The sequence below is a fragment of the Haemorhous mexicanus genome, chromosome 28 (assembly GCF_027477595.1).
Source record: "Haemorhous mexicanus isolate bHaeMex1 chromosome 28, bHaeMex1.pri, whole genome shotgun sequence".
Taxonomy (NCBI): Eukaryota; Metazoa; Chordata; class Aves; order Passeriformes; family Fringillidae; genus Haemorhous; species Haemorhous mexicanus.
In genome coordinates, this window is record NC_082368.1 from 3,739,004 (window position 1) to 3,755,012 (window position 16,009).

General features: G+C 56.9%; 2 protein-coding genes across 3 annotated transcripts; one reads left to right on the forward strand and one right to left on the reverse strand.

Moving 5' to 3' along the window:
* Positions 1-594: 594 nt before the first annotated feature.
* Positions 595-6,185, forward strand: NT5C3B (5'-nucleotidase, cytosolic IIIB). Of its 2 annotated transcripts, XM_059869155.1 has the most exons (9): positions 595-712; positions 817-915; positions 1,326-1,395; positions 1,802-1,848; positions 2,278-2,363; positions 2,544-2,633; positions 3,866-4,028; positions 4,712-4,912; positions 5,154-6,185. In XM_059869155.1, the coding sequence occupies exons 1-9, from the start codon at positions 710-712 to the stop codon at positions 5,262-5,264; spliced, it is 870 nt and encodes a 289-aa protein (XP_059725138.1). In that variant the 5' UTR covers positions 595-709; the 3' UTR covers positions 5,265-6,185. The 2 variants fall into 2 exon arrangements, with proteins under 2 accessions (XP_059725138.1, XP_059725139.1); XM_059869156.1 differs by lacking the exons at positions 595-712; positions 817-915 and adding an exon at positions 967-1,187.
* Positions 6,186-6,492: 307 nt separating this feature from the next.
* FKBP10 (FKBP prolyl isomerase 10) lies at positions 6,493-14,735 on the reverse strand. The gene is made up of 10 exons (XM_059869153.1): positions 14,229-14,735; positions 12,875-13,020; positions 11,933-12,122; positions 11,522-11,667; positions 11,229-11,418; positions 9,803-9,948; positions 9,069-9,258; positions 8,122-8,264; positions 7,803-7,966; positions 6,493-7,518 (listed from the first exon to the last, which is right to left on the reverse strand). Exons 1-10 carry the CDS (start codon positions 14,447-14,449, stop codon positions 7,333-7,335), a joined length of 1,722 nt encoding a protein of 573 aa, XP_059725136.1. The 5' UTR covers positions 14,450-14,735; the 3' UTR covers positions 6,493-7,332.
* Between the last annotated feature and the right edge of the window lie 1,274 nt (positions 14,736-16,009).

Consider the following 16,009-nt stretch of genomic DNA (forward strand, 5'->3'; position numbering starts at 1 on the left):
TGTGCTCGATCCCCTGGCAGCCCTTCAGGAATATTTCACTGCCCCCAGATGTGGGCAGCAACCACTGCTGAAGGGTCTTCTGCCACCTCGCCCAGGAGGAAACTGAGGTACAGTCCAGCTCATGTCAGGGCTGTCACACACACTGTCCCTGCTGCTTTGTCACTGACACTGTGACAGGGGAGGTTTAGGTTGTGTATTGGAAATATTGGGAATTTTTTTTCCGAATGGCCTGTTTAGCCCTGTCACAAGCTGCCGAGGGCAGTAGTGGTGAATCCTCATCCCTGGAGGGGTTTAAAAGTCTTGTGGATGTGGCACTTTAGGACATCGGTTACTGGTGGCCTTGGCAATGCTGGGGGATGGTTCTTTGAGGGCTTTTCCCCCCCAGCGTTCTGTGGCTCAGCGCTCTCGGTGTTCCAGCGTGAGGAGCGGTGCGGGTACGACCGGCCCGGCCGGTGACTTTTCTTTTTTTTTTTTTTTTTAAATTTAAAAACTATTTTTATTTTAACATATGTCGCCTTCCCGACTCGTCGCGGGGGAAACGCAACCGCCGCTGGGAGCCGCAGCGGGGCGGAGCAGGGGCGGATTCTCCGATTCCCCGGCCGCAGCAACCACGGAACGCTCCCGGAGCCCCGCCCGGCGCCCCCGGGCCCCGTTCCGGTCCCGCCCCGCGGCTGCGCGGCCCGGAGCGACCGGAGCGACCGGAGCGGAGATGGTGAGAGCGGGGCTGCGAGCCGGGACAGACGGGCCCGGAGGGTCTCGGTCCCCCCGGAGCCGGGGGGAGCCCGGGGCGGCACCGAGCGGGGTCTCTGCCTGCAGGTGCCCGAGCTGGCCAAAGCCACGGTCCGGATCCGGCAGCCCGAGCGAGTGCGGGACATCATCCAGGCTCTCCGGGAGCAAGGAGTGGCCAAGCTGCAGGTCCCGGCCCGTGCGCTGTCCTTTGCTCAGCCGCCCCTTCCTCGTCCCCCGGCCCGGCCCGGCTTCTCCCAGCCCCGCGGGGAAGCGCCTGCGGCCGGAGAAGGAGAAGCCCCGGAGGGGAGGGAGGGAGGTCGGGGCTGGTGCCTCCCTCCGGACGGAGCTTTTGGCTCCCGGTGGTGGAACGTGAGCTGTGCGCCAGTCCCCAGAGCCCTGCTCCGCCCAGGCGGGGTGAAGGTGCTCTTCGGTGCCGATAAGAGCTCCGGGGTGGGAGGGTGAGGACATCATCTGTGGCCACGGGAGATTGGTGGTGCTGGGTGCACGTTCTCGCAGGTGCCAGCGCCTTGGGCTCGCTCTGGCCAGTGCAGAACGCTCTGGGGCACGCAGGGATTTGGTTTTCTCCCCTCTTCCAGGTCATTTCTGACTTTGACATGACGCTGAGCAGGTTTGGTTGCAATGGCAGGCGCTGCCCCACGTCTCACAGTGAGTGGAAGCCGTTGTTTTCACTGTCGCTGTTTCTGTTTGGTTTCTGTGTTTGTATTTGATGTGGTTCCTGTCATCCCCTGTGCCCTCCTGTGCCAAGCCTGGCCACTCCATCCTGTCCTCCCCCACGCGGGTCTGGGCCTCACTGCCTGGTGCCAGCTGCCCACTGCAGGAGCCAGGAGCCAGCTCCTGGGCTGGCTGCCTTCATCCCACTGCCCACGGGCACCGAGGCTGCTGCCTGGCCAGCCCAGGGGCTCAGAGTGCCTTGGCACCCCACAGCGAGCCTGTGCTCAGGTCACGGTGTCACCACAGCTTGTGTGGGGAAGAGTCAGCACTGAGACGCTGGGGAGGTGCTGGAGAAATTCTGTTTATGATTCTGTGCTGCATCATTTTGTTTTCTTTGCAGATATCCTTGATACCAGCCGTGTTATCAGCGAGGATGGCAAGAAGAAGGTGGGTGCTGTGTGTAAGGCTTGGTGGCTGTTGTACCTGTCACCTGTCATTGGGAGGTCACACTGGCTGCTCTGCCAGCTCTCCCAGCTCTGGTGGCTGCCAGGATGGAGTGAGAAAGTGACCAGGCTGCATTTCAGCCAACTGTGACAGAGAAGTTAAAAAGGAAACTCGAATTTGCATGTGCAGCTGTGAGTGTTTGATAAGAGGAAGAAGGGGAGGGTTGTTTGTACCTGCAGCATTTGGAGTGAGCTGAGGGCCAGCCAGGCTGCTGAGAGTTCCAGGTATGCTCAGAGGGAAGCTGCTCAGTGACAAGGTTTTGGTTATGTTTAGGAAGAGCAATGCTTTGGAGAACTTCAGAAATGCTAGTTTGTTCAGTCTCTTTAGATCTGATGTTGACTTTGTTCCTTTTCCCTCTGTGTGACACTCCAGCTGAAGGATCTGCTCCACTATTACTACCCCATTGAAATCGATCCCAACCGGACCCTGGAAGAGAAACGTCCCCTCATGGTGGAGTGGTGAGTGCTGTTTGTGGTGATCTTGACCTTGTCCTGACAACCTCTTGTCCCAGAGGACTACAGGGCATGGGGCTTGAATCATCCTTGGCCTTGGCATTGATCCCACAAGGTTTAATTGTTGTTTGTGACTGCCTCTGCCTGGCAGCTCTGTCACTGCTGCCTTTCCCACATCACATACAGGTGGACCAAGGCCCATGAGCTGCTGGTGCAGCAGAAGATCCACAAAAGTGACATAGCCCAGATTGTCAGGGAGTCAGAAGCAATGCTCAGGTACAGGCTGGGGATGTGATGCTGAGGTTTGGGCACAGGGATGTGATGCTGAGGTTTGGGTACAGGGATGTGATGCTGAGGTTTGGGCACAGGGATGTGATGCTGAGGTTTGGGCACAGGGATGTGATGCTGAGGTTTGGGCTGGGGGATGTGATGCTGAGGTTTGGGCTGGGGATGTGATGCTGAGGTTTGGGTACAGGGGTATGATGCTGAGGTTTGGGCACAGGGATGTGATGCTGAGGTTTGGGTACAGGGATGTGATGCTGAGGTTTGGGCTGGGGCATGTGGGCATCTTGGATGCCTTGGCTGCCCACAGCCCTTCTCTCCTGCCCATGTAGCCAGTGCTTGGCTCACTGCTCTCCAGCCATGTGAGCAGTGCCAGCCTCCCTTGCTCGCTCCCTGAGGCTGAGTTCTGACAAAGTCAGAGCCCGAGGCACAGCCTGAGCTCACTCCTTGGCTGCAGGCTGCTCCCTTCCTGCTCTCAAACCACTGCCCCTCTCTTGGGCCTTGGCAAGGAGCAGCTGAGGGGCTGGTGCTGGGCACAGCTCCCCATTTGCAGGGCAGGGTGCAGGGCCAGCCTGCAGCTCCCTGCTACCAGCAGAGCTGTGTTCTTTGCACTGGATCTGCCAAGCCTTATGCAGGCCCTTGGCTCAGCAGCAGATTTCACCCACAACTCAAAAATGTTGTGCTAGAACTCACTGCTAAAGCTGATCTGGCAGCTGTGGCCCTAAGGCTGGCTCGGGGAGCTGGGCTCTGCCAGGTTCCTGCCAGGCTCAGGGAGGAGATGGCTTTTCATGAGCCCAAGTTCCACTGTTGCATGGGGTTGTGTCCTGGCAGACTGGGGAGAGACACAGGTTGTTCTGATCATCCTCCCAACCAGTCTGACCAGTTGCACATCTCCCACTCACAGGGGTGTGGGTGGGCAGGCTGTGCCCTGTGCCCCTGCTGAGCAGCTGATGTGCTCAGGAGATGCCAGGCAAAAGGCTGGAGTGCTCCAGGCTCCCACAAGCACCCACCCAGCTGCAGCACCCAGAGCTCTGGGGCTCTGCACAGGGAAGGCCACGGGGGTGCTGGTGCCACAGAGAGCTCGTGCTGTTTGCAGAGCTCCCCTGTGTGTTTCTGTTTGGGAAGTGGTAGGCAGGAACAGGAGCTGGGCTGAGCCTGCTGCCAGCACAGGGCACCACGCTGGGAGCTGGAAACACAGCCCTGTGCCCTGCACACTGCTGCTCTAGGGATGGCTTCAAGGAGTTCTTTGATCAGCTGCATAAGAACAACGTCCCCCTGTTCATCTTCTCTGCTGGGGTTGGTGATATCCTGGAGGAGATCATCCGTCAGGCCAACGTCTTCTACTCCAATGTCAACGTGGTGTCCAACTACATGGGCTTCAGTGATGATGTGAGTTCTGGCCTTGCATCTGTGTGGTGAGTGTGGGAGGAGAGAGGTGTGGTGTGGTATTTTCTGGGTCCCCTGTTGGAGGAGGAAATGATGAATCTGACTCCATGTTCTTAGAAGGCTAATTTTTCTATTCTATTTTATTTATATTATATTATATTATATTATATTATATTATATTATATTATATTATATTATATTATATTATATTATATTATATTATATTATATTATATTATACCATATTATACCATACTATACCATATAATATAATACCTATACTATAATATAATTATAATATAATAATTAATAATATTATAATAATTATAATATATTATTATATTATACTTTATTAAACTATACTAAAGAATAGAGGAGGGATACAGACAGAAGGCTTAACAAGATATTAGTTAAAAACTCATGACTCTCCCTTCAGAGTCCAACACAGCCTGACTGTGATTGGTCATTAAGTCAAAATAATTCAGATGTTGGATAAACAATCTCCAACCACATTCCAAAGCAGCAAAACACAGGAGAAGCAAATGAGATAATGAGAAGAATCCTGGCAAAGGGATTTTTCAGAAAATATGACAGTGACAGTGTGGGGCTGGAGCTGAGGACTGGGACATGATTAACAGTGACACCACCAGGCTCAGAGCTGTCTGCCTGTCTGTCCCCTGTGCTCAGGGAGTCCTCACACACTTCAAGGGACCCCTCATCCACACCTACAACAAGAACAACACCGTGCTGCAGGGCACAGGGTACTTCCAGCAGCTGAGCACGAGGACGAGCATCATCCTTCTGGGGGACTCCATGGGTGACCTGACCATGGCAGACGGTGTTCCCAGCGTGGAGAACATCCTCAAGATTGGCTTTCTCAATGACAAGGTGGGTGAGAGGAGCACTTTAGTGCTTCCCTAGCAGCCTTCTCCAGGTGCCAGCAGGGAGGGCAGGAAGCTGCCCCAGTGATTTGGGTATGTGAGAGATTTGTACGAGCTCCAGTGGGTGTGCAGAGGGACCTGGGGGTGTCTGCTGAGCTCCTGCTGTGTCTGGGAAATGGTCAGGGTAGTTTTTGACGCCCTTTTTGGTGATCCTGACCCTCAGCTGTTGGTTGTTCATGGTCCTACAGGTGGAAGAGAGGAGGAGGAAGTACCTGGATTCCTATGACATTGTGCTGGAGAGCGATGAGAGCCTGGACGTGGTGAACGGGATCCTGCGGTACATCCTGGCTGAGACATGAGCTGGGGACCCTGTCCCAGCTCCAGCCACACAGCAGGCACTGGGCAGGGAATGTCCTTCCCAGGACACTGCTGGAGGGGGCTGCTGGTGCTGGTTGGGCTCCATCCCTCACTAATGCCCTCAGCCAGCCCTGGAGCAGGAGAGGTGAGGTGGAGGAAGCTTCTCCTTTCCCTTTGCCCCAACTCTGCCTGGCTCTGCAGTTTCCCACCCAGACTGACTCTATCCTGCTCAGACTTCATCCCACTGGGAATTCACCCCTGCCACCTCCTGGGGCCACAACAAACCATTCCATGTTTCAGACAGAGATGTTCTGCACTGGCTTCAGCAGCTGAGGGTGGAATGGAGGTAGTTTACCAAGGGCTGAGGACAGACCCAGTTCAGATGTGTCACTGTGTTCCTGGCTAAGAAAACAAGTCTCTCTTTGTCCTGTTTTCTGTGGGCTTCAAAGCTCTGGGGCTGACTCTGGTAGCAACTGGGCTGGTGTGGCCCTGCTGGCCATCACATCACCCAGCCCACTCCCCATGTACACCAGCAGCTCTCTGCCTTCATGTCTCAGCTCTCCCGTCCTTGCAGCAGTCCAGCTCTTACTGTGGAAAAAAAAACCCCTTTTTCCAGCCATCCCTGAAGGCCCCAGAGCTCAGCTGCTGCTGCTGCTGCCCAGAGCCAGAAGTAAGTTTGTCTGCCAGGGATCAGAGGTGGAGGGCTGGGAATGGTGGAGCAGGGGGAGAGGCCAATGGCAGAATTTTGAGTTTTAAACAATATTTTACCTGACCATGTTTGTGTAATAAATTTCTGGGCTGATCCTGGGCTCTCAGAGCAGCAATAGGAAAAGACTATTTTATTACTGTATAACCTCTGGTTACGTGGGACCTTGGGAAGAGCAGATTTGTTCTGTTTTGGAATAAAACCACAGTTGGCTAAAGCTGGGTCACGGCTGGTTTGTACCCAGCACTGAGGGGCTGGAGCTGCTCTGTTCCCTTGGCTGGCACTGGCAGCAGCCTCTGCTCCCCAGCTCCCCCTCCCACCAGAGCCCCCAGCCCTCACTGGTGCTGGAACTAAAGCCCTGTTGGCTTTGGTGGAGGATCCCAGGTGGGAATTTTGGTTTCTCCTGCCAGAGGCAGTGGATGCTGGAGCCTGGAATGCCCCTGGGCACTGGTGAAGCTGGTCCCTGTGCCTCTGCCCCAACACATGGGAATGTTTCATGGCAAAGAAACCAAACACAGTCAAACTCCTTGGAAACCTGGAGGATGATTTATTTGGTGCAAGGCAGAGTCTCTGTTTGAGGGCTTCACTCTGCACTGCTGTGCTCCTGCATTCCTTCTGTCCCTGTCCAGGACAGACTGCAGAGCTTTTGGGAGCTGTGCTGGTCCCAGCAGGAGGACCTGAGCACTCCAGGGCTGTGACCTGCATTTAGGCATTGAAATTAAACAGGTCTGAATTGTCTCAGTCACTGGGGCTGGGTGGTGGGGAGGGCGTGAAAGGGGACAGTGCTGCTCCCTGAGGGCTGGGGAATGAGGGTCTGTTTCCCTTCTCCCAGCTGATGAGGGGTTTGCCAGGTCCCACAGTTCCAGGGGCCCAGATTTTTGGAATGGTAGATGCCTGCAGAGTTCACCCTGGGAACCTGAGCCCTCTTCAGCCTCCTGTCCCAGGGAGGATGGCAGAGCAGGGACTGGGACAAAAGCCTTCTCTTTCTTCTCTCTAAAGAATTTTAAGTGTATACATAAAAAACCCAATCCCCAACCCTAAACTACAAAAAAGTGGTGGAGGTGAGGGGGATCCTCCCCTACATCCTGCCTGCAGCTCAGACAGGTGAGGGGGCTGGGGCTGGACCTGCAGTCACTGGTGGAGGAGGAAGGGGCTTAGGGAGGGGACATCTTCTTGTCTGGATTTATTAGCTGGGGGCTGAGTTTTCCTGCTCAGGAGAACACATCAAAATACCCTCAGTTAATAAGAGGTGAAAATCAAAACCCAACCCCCTGCAGGTCTGGGGAGGGGCAGGTCCCGGGGTGGGAGAGTGGCCATGACATGGCAAGGATGAGTCCTGTCTCCAGAACAGCAGGGACTGCCCCTCAGAGCTCCTCATGAATCTTCTCCTGGTCCTCATCCGACTTGAGCTTCAGCTCCTCGGGTGTGATCTTCCCGTCCTGGTTGCGGTCCTGGTTCTGGAACATGTCAGCAATGACTTTCTCCGGGTCAGAGCTGGGCATGAGGCGGCCTTTCCCCTCTGCCACCTGGGTCTTGATGAAGTTGGAGAACTGCAGAGGGGAGAGGGAACAGATGCTGCTTGGCTCTGCACAGCCAGCACCAGGCAGGGCAGGGAGACCCCAGCCCATGCCAAGGACAGGCAGGGAGAGGAGCAGAGTGTCCCTCAGGGACACTGCCCACACCCAGCAGCAATGCTTTCTACTGGGGTGTTCTTCCTGCACAGGGAGCTCTGTGGGCTCCCAAGTGCCCAGGGCCAGCAGTGCCCTTCAAGTGCTGCTGCCCTGCCCAGGGTGGGATCCCCTGTGCCCCCCATTTCCTCCTGCACCCAACTCACCTCTTCAGCAGGGATCCCCCCATCCTTGTTGAGGTCCATCTGCTCGTACAGGTTGGCTGGTGGCTCTCCATGCCAGATGAAGAGGTAGCCCTCAGGAACCCCCTCCTCCATGGAGATCAGCTCCACCTCGAAGCGCAGCACGGCGCTGCCAGGCACCCCCCGGGCTGGAAACACAGCAGAGGCTCCAGCACCACGGGGAGCAAGGCAAAGCCCTGAGCCCCACAGCCCTGGCAGGGTGAGGGCTGATGGAGCCCAGCGGGGGCCCAGCGAGGCTGGACCACCCAATTTGCTTTGCACACGTTGGCCACTGCTCCCCTACCTCCGCTCTCCCCGTGGCCCAGGTGTGGGGGCACGATGAGCACCCGCCTCTCCCCTGCACACATGTCCAGCAGGCCACTGTTCAGCCCCTCGATCACCTTGTTGGCCCCCAGAGTCACCTCCTGGGGCTTCTCGTAGTCATGGCTGCAGGAGGCACAGAGCAAACAGGTGAGAAAAGTCCCTTGGATCCAGTGAGCAGCCCTGAAATCCCAACCCTTCCATCCCACCACGGCCCAGAATCCACATCCTCCATCCTGGTTATGCCATGAAGTTCAACCCCCTCCATGCCACAGCCACGTCCATCCCCTGTGTCCCCTGAACCCTCCTGCTGTCCATCCCTCTGTGTCCCTGGAACCCTCCTGCTGTCCATCCCTCTGTGTCCCTTAAACCCTCCTGCTGTCCATCCCCTGTGTCCCCTGAACCCTCCTGCTGTCCATCCCCTGTGTCCCCTGAACCCTCCTGCTGTCCATCCCCCGTGTCCCCTGAACCCTCCTGCTGTCCATCCCGTGTCCCCTGAACCCTCCTGCTGTCCATCCCTCTGTGTCCCCTGAACTCTCCTGCTGTCCATCCCGTGTCCCCTGAACCCTCCTGCTGTCCATCCCCTGTGTCCCCTGAACCCTCCTGCTGTCCATCCCCTGTGTCCCCTGAACCCTCCTGCTGTCCATCCCCTGTGTCCCCTGAACCCTCCTGCTGTCCATCCCCTGTGTCCCTGGAACCCTCCTGCTGTCCATCCCCTGTGTCCCCTGAACCCTCCTGCTGTCCATCCCCTGTGTCCCCTGAACCCTCCTGCTGTCCATCCCGTGTCCCCTGAACCCTCCCGCTGCCCTGTGGCCGATCCCCAGCACTGCCTGTCGCAGGTCCGGTGCTGCCCGGTGCCTGCCCACCCCCGGCCCGGTGCCAGCCAGGGATTGTCCCCAGCAGGGACGGGGATGCTGGGGGGACACGCACGAGGAGAAGAGCCGGGTGCCATCCAGCAGGGAGCAGTTGTAGTGGTAGCGCACGAAGTCGCGGTGGCGGGTGGTGACATTGCAGCCCTCGGGCCGGAACACGGTCTCGATCTCCACCGGGTCCGCGGGGTTGTGGAAATCGATGACGTGAACATCAAAGATGAGCACGGCTGAGCCGGGAATTTTATCTCCTGGAGGAGGAGGATGAGGAGAGCTGCTGGAGCGCTGCAAGGTTGGTGAAGCCTTTCCCGGCCTCTTCCCACACCCCTTTGTCACAGACATATTTTATAAAAAATCCTTTTGCTAGGATTTTTTCTCCTGAGAAGCTTAGAAGCCTCAGAAACGAAATGTAAACAAGAATTATCTACTGCCGTGGAATGCAACAGCATCTTTGATTGGTCTCACGTGGGTGTTTTTAATTAATGGCCAATCCCATTCCAGCTGTCTCAGACTCTCTGGTCAGTCACAAGATTTTACTATCATCCCATTCCCTTTCTATTCCTTGCTAGCCTTCTGATGAAATCTTTCTTCTATTCTTTTAGTGTAGTTTTAATATATAATTTTCTTTTACTATAATATATATCATAAAATAATAAATCAGCCATGAAACATGGAGTCCAGATTCTCATCTCTTCCCTCGTCCTGGGACCCCTGTGAACACCACCACACCCCTTGATGAGCCCCCAGAGCACATCAGAGCCCACACCTGTCCCTCAGAGCCCTCTGCTCGTTTACCTGCTCCGTTCTCCCCGTAAGCCAGGTGTGGGGGGATGACCACTCGCCGGTGCTCTCCCACGCAGACCCCCTGCAGCCCCTGATCCATGCCAGGGATGATGTAGCCCTTCCCAATGTAGGTGTTGTAGGTCTCATTGCGGGAGTAACTGCAGCAAGAGAATCCTCAGCACCATCAATCCCCCCAGCCCCTGCACCCAAACCCACACCCCTTCTTCAGCCTCTCCTGCTTGCCCAGGAACCAAACTTTGCTCCAAGAGATGCAACAGATAGATATTGGGGTTTTTAGCCTATTTCATGCCCATTGTCCCCTTGCCCAGGTCCGCTCAGCAAGACAGTCAGAGGCACTCTGCCTGCCCCAGGGCCGTGTTATCTTTTTATACTAAAAGCTACATGTACAATATTTACAATTATTTCCCAATACCTGTTACCATGTTAGACAGTGAGCTTCTACTCTAAACCAATCCAAAAGTGCCACCATCACAGCAGAAGATGGAGGCCAAGAAGAAGAAGGAGAAAGGCTGGACATGCTCAGATTCCTCCATCGTGCCCCCTGAACCCCTACTCTAAAACTTAAAAAATCTATTTTTCACCCTGTGATAAATTCACTGACATTCTACTTAAACTTTCATGGCTTGTAAATCCTCATATAAGGTTGGTAATTGTTTTTTCCAAGGGCTAAATCAAAGGCACAGGCATCTTGGGCTCTGTGCCAAGCTCTCTTAGCCCCCTGGGCAGGGCCTTGAATTCTCCAGGACAGCCAGAGGGATTTCTTGGGTTCCGACATCCCCTCTCCAGCCTTTCCTTGCAGCCAGGAGAGGACATCAGGGGCTCTCCCTACAGGGCCACTTCCTCCCACACCTGGTGTCAAAGAGGGTCCCATCCATGAGTGTCCCCTCCCACACCTGGAGTCAAAGAGGGTCCTATCCATAAGTGTCCCCTCCCACACCTGGAGTCAAAGAGGGTTCCATCCATGAGTGTCCCCTCCCACACTTGGAGTCAAAGAGAGTCCTATAAATGAGTGTCCCCTCCCACACCTGGAGTCAGAATGTCCTATCCATGAGTGTCCCCTCCCACACCTGGAGACAAAGAGAGTCCTATAAATGAGTGTCCCCTCCCACACCTGGAGTCAAAGAGTGTCCCATCCATGAGCGTCCCCTCCCACACCTGGAGTCAAAGAGTGTCCCATCCACGAGTGTCCCCTCCCACACCTGGAGTCAAAGAGTGTCCCATCCATGAGTGTCCCCTCCCACACCTGGAGTCAAAGAGGGTTCCATCCATGAGTGTCCCCTCCCACACCTGGAGTCAAAGAGAGTTCCATCCATGAGTGTCCCCTCCCACACCTGGAGTCAAAGAGGGTTCCATCCATGAGTGTCCCCTCCCACACCTGGAGTCAGAATGTCCTATCCATGAGTGTCCCCTCCCACACCTGGAGTCAAAGAGTGTCCCATCCATGAGTGTCCCGTTGTAGTGGTAGCGGACAAAGTCCCCGGTCACAGCGCGGCGCTTGCAGGTCTCTGGCACCTCCAGGTGCTCCAGGAAGACACCATCCTTGGGATTGTGGAAATCCACCAGCAGCACGCTGAACACCAGCGATGCCTGTGGTGGGATCACCGTCCCTGGGAGAGGAAACAGGTCAGCCTGAAGGAGGATGCTGCACCAGGGGGCTCTGCTCAGAGCTGGCAGGGAAGGGCTGGCAGGATGGGGTGGTGCCTGGCTCACCGTAGCCCTTCTCCCCATAGGCCAGGAACGGGGGGATGATGATGCTCCTCTTCTCCCCAGCGCACATCCCCAGCAGCCCCTGGTCCATGCCCTTGATCAGCCACCCCGTGCCCACGTAGGTGTCATAGGTGCTGCCCTTGCTGTAGCTGGTGGTGGAGAATGAGGGTGGGGATGGCTCTGGGGCCACAGCAGCAGCCCCAGCCAGAGCAGTGCTGTGCCAGAGGCTGGTTTGGGGGGTCATGGAGCTGCACCAGCACTGCTGGGGAGCAGGGAGGGAGTACAGGGCGAGGCTGCTCCCACTGTGTGCCCAGGCTGGTGTCCCTGGGTCCCAGCCACCCCTAGTGGCCCAGTGTGGAGGCAGAGGGTGCATCCCAGGTGCCCCGAGGCCAGGGTGCATCCCAGTGGCCATACCTGGAGTCGAAGGGGGTCCCATCCAGCAGAGTGCCGTTGTAGTGGTACCGCACGAAGTCCGAGTTCTCCACCGTGCGGTTGCAGCGCTCGGGTTTGGACAGGGTGGTGATCTGCAGCTTGTCATTCTTGTTCCAGATGTCCAGCATGACCACATCGAAGTACAGGGTGGCATCTGGGGGGATCAGCCCCGCTAAAGGGGCAGCAGCAAGGACAGAGCATCTTAAGTGGGGCCAACACCGAGGCTAGGCCAGCCATGGGCTCTGCCCCCTGAAACCTCCCCTGAAGCCACTGCTGGAGACCCAGCACAGCCCAGCTGGGGGCAGGACCCCTCATTCCCAGGGTGTCACCGTCATATTTTCTGGAAAAATCCTCTTTGCCCAGGATTTCTTCTCCTGGGAAGATGAGAAGCCTCAGAGAAAAAGGAAAACAGTAATTATCTGATTGCTTCTCCTGTGTTTTGCTGCTTTGGAATGTGGTTGGAGATTGTTTATCCAACTTGTGAATTGTTTTGACTTAATGACCAACCATAGTCAAGCTGTGTCGGGGCTCTGGAGAGAGTGCTGAGTTTCTAATTAATATCTTGTTAAGCCTTCTGTCTGTATCCTTTCTCTATTCTTTAGTATCGTTTAATATAGTATTATATACTACTATATATAATGCTATATATATTATATATATATTGTATAATACTATATATAATCTATAGTATCATATCATATCATTATCATAATAAATTGGCCTTCTAAGAACATGGAGTCAGATCCACCATTTCCTTCCTGCCACGGGACACCCCAAAAACACCACACCAGGGAAGCCCCACTTCAGCACCCCTCGCCCTGGCCATGGAGCCACCCTTAGGTTACATCTTCCAGGGGCCACTGGAGCCCTGTCCCTGCCCCTGAGGGCTTTTCTCCCTGAGCCCCCCGTGCCAGGGCCCCTTACCCACGCCGATGCTGCCGTAGCCCAGGTGGGGTGGCACGATGAGGTGACGCCGCTCGTTGACACACATGCCCTGCAGGCCCCGGTCCATGCCCGTGATCAGCCGCCCAACGCCCACCACGCCGGCCACCGTGGCCCCTCTGTCGTAGCTGGGGCAAAGGGACAGAGCCATCAGAGCTGAGAAAAGGGATGAAGCTCCCAAAGCTGCCAGTGCGGGTCTCACATCACAGCCTGTGAGTCTCTGTGTGGTAGGCAGAGCCCACAGATCAAAAATGCGGATGCTAGCGGGCTCAATCCCATGCTGCTGGAGGGCAGCTGGCCCCTGGGGCACTGGTCAGGATTTCAGCCCCAGAAGTCATCCAGACCCTCCCCAGATCTCACCCACTGAGCTGGGCTGGAGGCTGGCAGCTCTGCTGCTTCCAAATCATTTTGTATACAGCACACCGGAGCTTTACACAGTGATGAGGAAAGATGATGGCCCGTCCTCATTCATAAACTGCAAATTTGCTTTTATTTTTAAACCTTAAAATACTCCAAGGAACTACTGGGGCAGCAGATGTCCTCCTGACAGAGAATTCTTTTAGCAGTGTCTGTCCCCAGGCTCCCACTGCAGTTAATTTTCCCCCACTGATGCTCACAAAGAAGATAAAACACATCAAACTGTGAACCCCTTTGCTTTCCAGAGCTCCAGAACAACACCTGCCTGGGAAATTTTGATTGCTATGTGGCTCCAGTTATTCCTGTGTCCCCAGTGCTCCTTCCTGCACATGGAGCTGTAAACCAGGGGCTGCCCCAACCCTGATTTCCAGCCAGCATGAGCAGAGCGGGGACAATGCAGGGGCCAAGGAGCTCTGAGGCCAGCAGAGCAAAGCCTCTGGTATAATGAAGGGTTTTGCTGCTGCCACGTCTCAAAGTGCTTCAAGCATTTCCCTGCCTGTGCAGCACATGCACATACGTGTTCCTGCGTGCAGAGCGTGCCAATTAGGGCCAAATCCTGCCTGTGCCCCGGACAGGCTATCCCACAGCTCTGTGGAACTGGGGGGGTGCAGGCTCCCCGAAGGGCTGGGAGCTCCTGTGGGACCAGGCTGGGGGGCTGCAGCCTGGGCTGGGGTTCGCTTCAGGCCGACACGTGTGCAGGCTCCTGAGTTACCCCAGCACCCACCAAAACCCTCCTCGGTTCAAAGCCGGGGGGACTGGGCGTTGTCTCTGGCCTGGCTGCCCCGGGGCTGGAGAAGGCATGCGGGGTCCCCGCAGCTGCCTGCCTGCCCCGGCATGCGGGCTGGGGGCTGGGGGAGGCATGCAGGGTCCCGCCGCAGCTGCCCCCCGCATGCAGCCGGCACGGAGCCGCGGGCGATACCTGGAGTCAAACTTTTTGCCATCTTTAAAGGTCCCATTGTAGTGGTAGCGAATGAAATCCCCCATCTGCGCCTCCCGCAGGCAGATTTTGGGAATATAGTATCTGTCTATCACCACGTCTTCCAAGGGGCCGGGGTCGCCCAGCGCCGGGGCCCCCAAGACGCCCAGGAGGAGGAGGAGGAGGAGGAGGAGGCAGCAGCGGCTGCCCGGGGCCATGGCCATGGCGCTGGGGCTGAGGCGGCGGAAGGGCCCGGCTGGGAGAAGGAGGAGGGCGGGGGGTTCAGGACGCCCCTTTCCTGCCCGGGACGCCCCTTGCCTTCGCTTTCCCCTGCCTTCCCCTCCGCCCGCCCAGCCCGGCCCTCCTGGAATTTCTGTAGACGTGTCCGGGCCCCGCCGCGCTCCCCCCGCCGCGCCGGGAGCTGACACCGCGGCAGAGAGCGATCCACGGCGGGAGGAGTTATTCTTTTTCCCTCTTTTGTTTTTCCTCTTCGTTTTTTTCCCCTTCTTTATTTATTTCTCCTCTTCCCCCTTTTCCTCCTTTTTTACTCTCCTCTTTGTTTTCCCTCCCCTCTCTCATTATTTACTCTCTCTCTTTTTATTTTTTTTCTTTTTTTTTTTTTTCTCTTGGGCAATCCCTCCTCCGAAGGAAAAGCTGACGAGCGGCTGTGCGGCTGCGGGCCCAGCCCGGCCCTGCCCTGCCCGGCCCCAGGTCCTAGCGCTGCTGTGCCTCCTCCTCCTCTTCGTCCTTCTGCCGCTGCCAGCTCATTGCGCCCGGCCCGAGATGCATCTGCTCAGTCCCAGCAGATCGGGAGAGTAAATAAAAGGAATTAAGTGTTTTAATAACGAGTCGCTGCTGGCAGAGCCTTTACTCAAAAAAGTGAAATTCTCACAGCACTCCTTCCCAGACAAACACAGCCTCAAACCCTCACAGAGGCGTTGCCCACACATCCCTGCTCCCCCAAATCCATCGGCAAGAAACAGGTCCTGTCGCAAGAGCCCATGGTGAGTTCCAGGTGGGAAATGCAACAGGCTGTGAACCCAAACCCAATCCCAATCCCAGCCCAGCTTCTCTGAGGCTCAGTGCTACCAGTGACAGCAACAGCTCCACCATCAGCTCCCCCAGCCCAGCCCGGGGTGCTGTGCAGCCCCCAGCACACACCACACCGGGGCCAGCACCTTCAGCACTGCTCGGAGCAGCCTGGGAGGACACGTGGCTCTCCCGATGGCGCGGGGACAGGGCCTCACTGTGCCCAGTGAGTGCTGACAGGGGTGGTGGCACCACAGCAGCAGCCTCTGCTCCGCAGGGGAAACCCTCAGCACTGTCCTGGCTCCTGCCCCGCGCTGTGACATCCCTCAGTGCCACCGTCCAGCCAGCGACAAAGCATTGGGTTTGGGCCGCGGCCACTGCGGCCGTGCCGAGGCCTGGCACGGGACAGCTCTGGGGCCGGGATCTGGCACGGCACAGAGCGTGTGGCCTCGGGCTTGGCACCGGCCAACGCCGGGGACACCTCCGGGCACCGCCGGCCTGGAGAGTCCGCCCGCGCATGGTGCTGCTGAGGCGTCTGGCCCTGCGCAAAGCCGCGCATCCCCCGCGCATCCCCCGCGCATCCCCCGCGCAGCCCCCGCGCATCCCCCGCGCATCCCCCGCGCAGCCCCCGCGCAGCCCCCGCGCAGCCCCCGCGGGGCCGGCGGAGCCGCACTAAGACCCTGCGCGCCCGCCACGCACCGCCCATCCCCGCCCCCTGCGCGGGGCCCGGCGTGGAGCGCTGCGCGGGGCGGTGC

What these genes read in the sequence shown, in the direction of transcription:
- NT5C3B (XM_059869155.1), top strand. An exon ending in GCGAGGATGGCAAGAAGAAG is followed by an intron (nt 1,849 to 2,277) that starts GTGGGTGCTGTG and finishes GTGACACTCCAG; the next exon opens with CTGAAGGATCTGCTCCACTA. An exon ending in GAGTCAGAAGCAATGCTCAG is followed by an intron (nt 2,634 to 3,865) that starts GTACAGGCTGGG and finishes CTGCTGCTCTAG; the next exon opens with GGATGGCTTCAAGGAGTTCT.
- FKBP10 (XM_059869153.1), bottom strand. Translation starts at nt 14,449, where the DNA reads ATGGCCATGGCCCCGGGCAGCCGCTGCTGCCTCCTCCTCCTCCTCCTC. An exon ending in GGCAAAAAGTTTGACTCCAG is followed by an intron (nt 13,021 to 14,228) that starts GTATCGCCCGCG and finishes CCTTTGCCCCAG; the next exon opens with CTACGACAGAGGGGCCACGG. An exon ending in GGGACACTCTTTGACTCCAG is followed by an intron (nt 9,949 to 11,228) that starts GTGTGGGAGGGG and finishes CTCTTGCTGCAG; the next exon opens with TTACTCCCGCAATGAGACCT.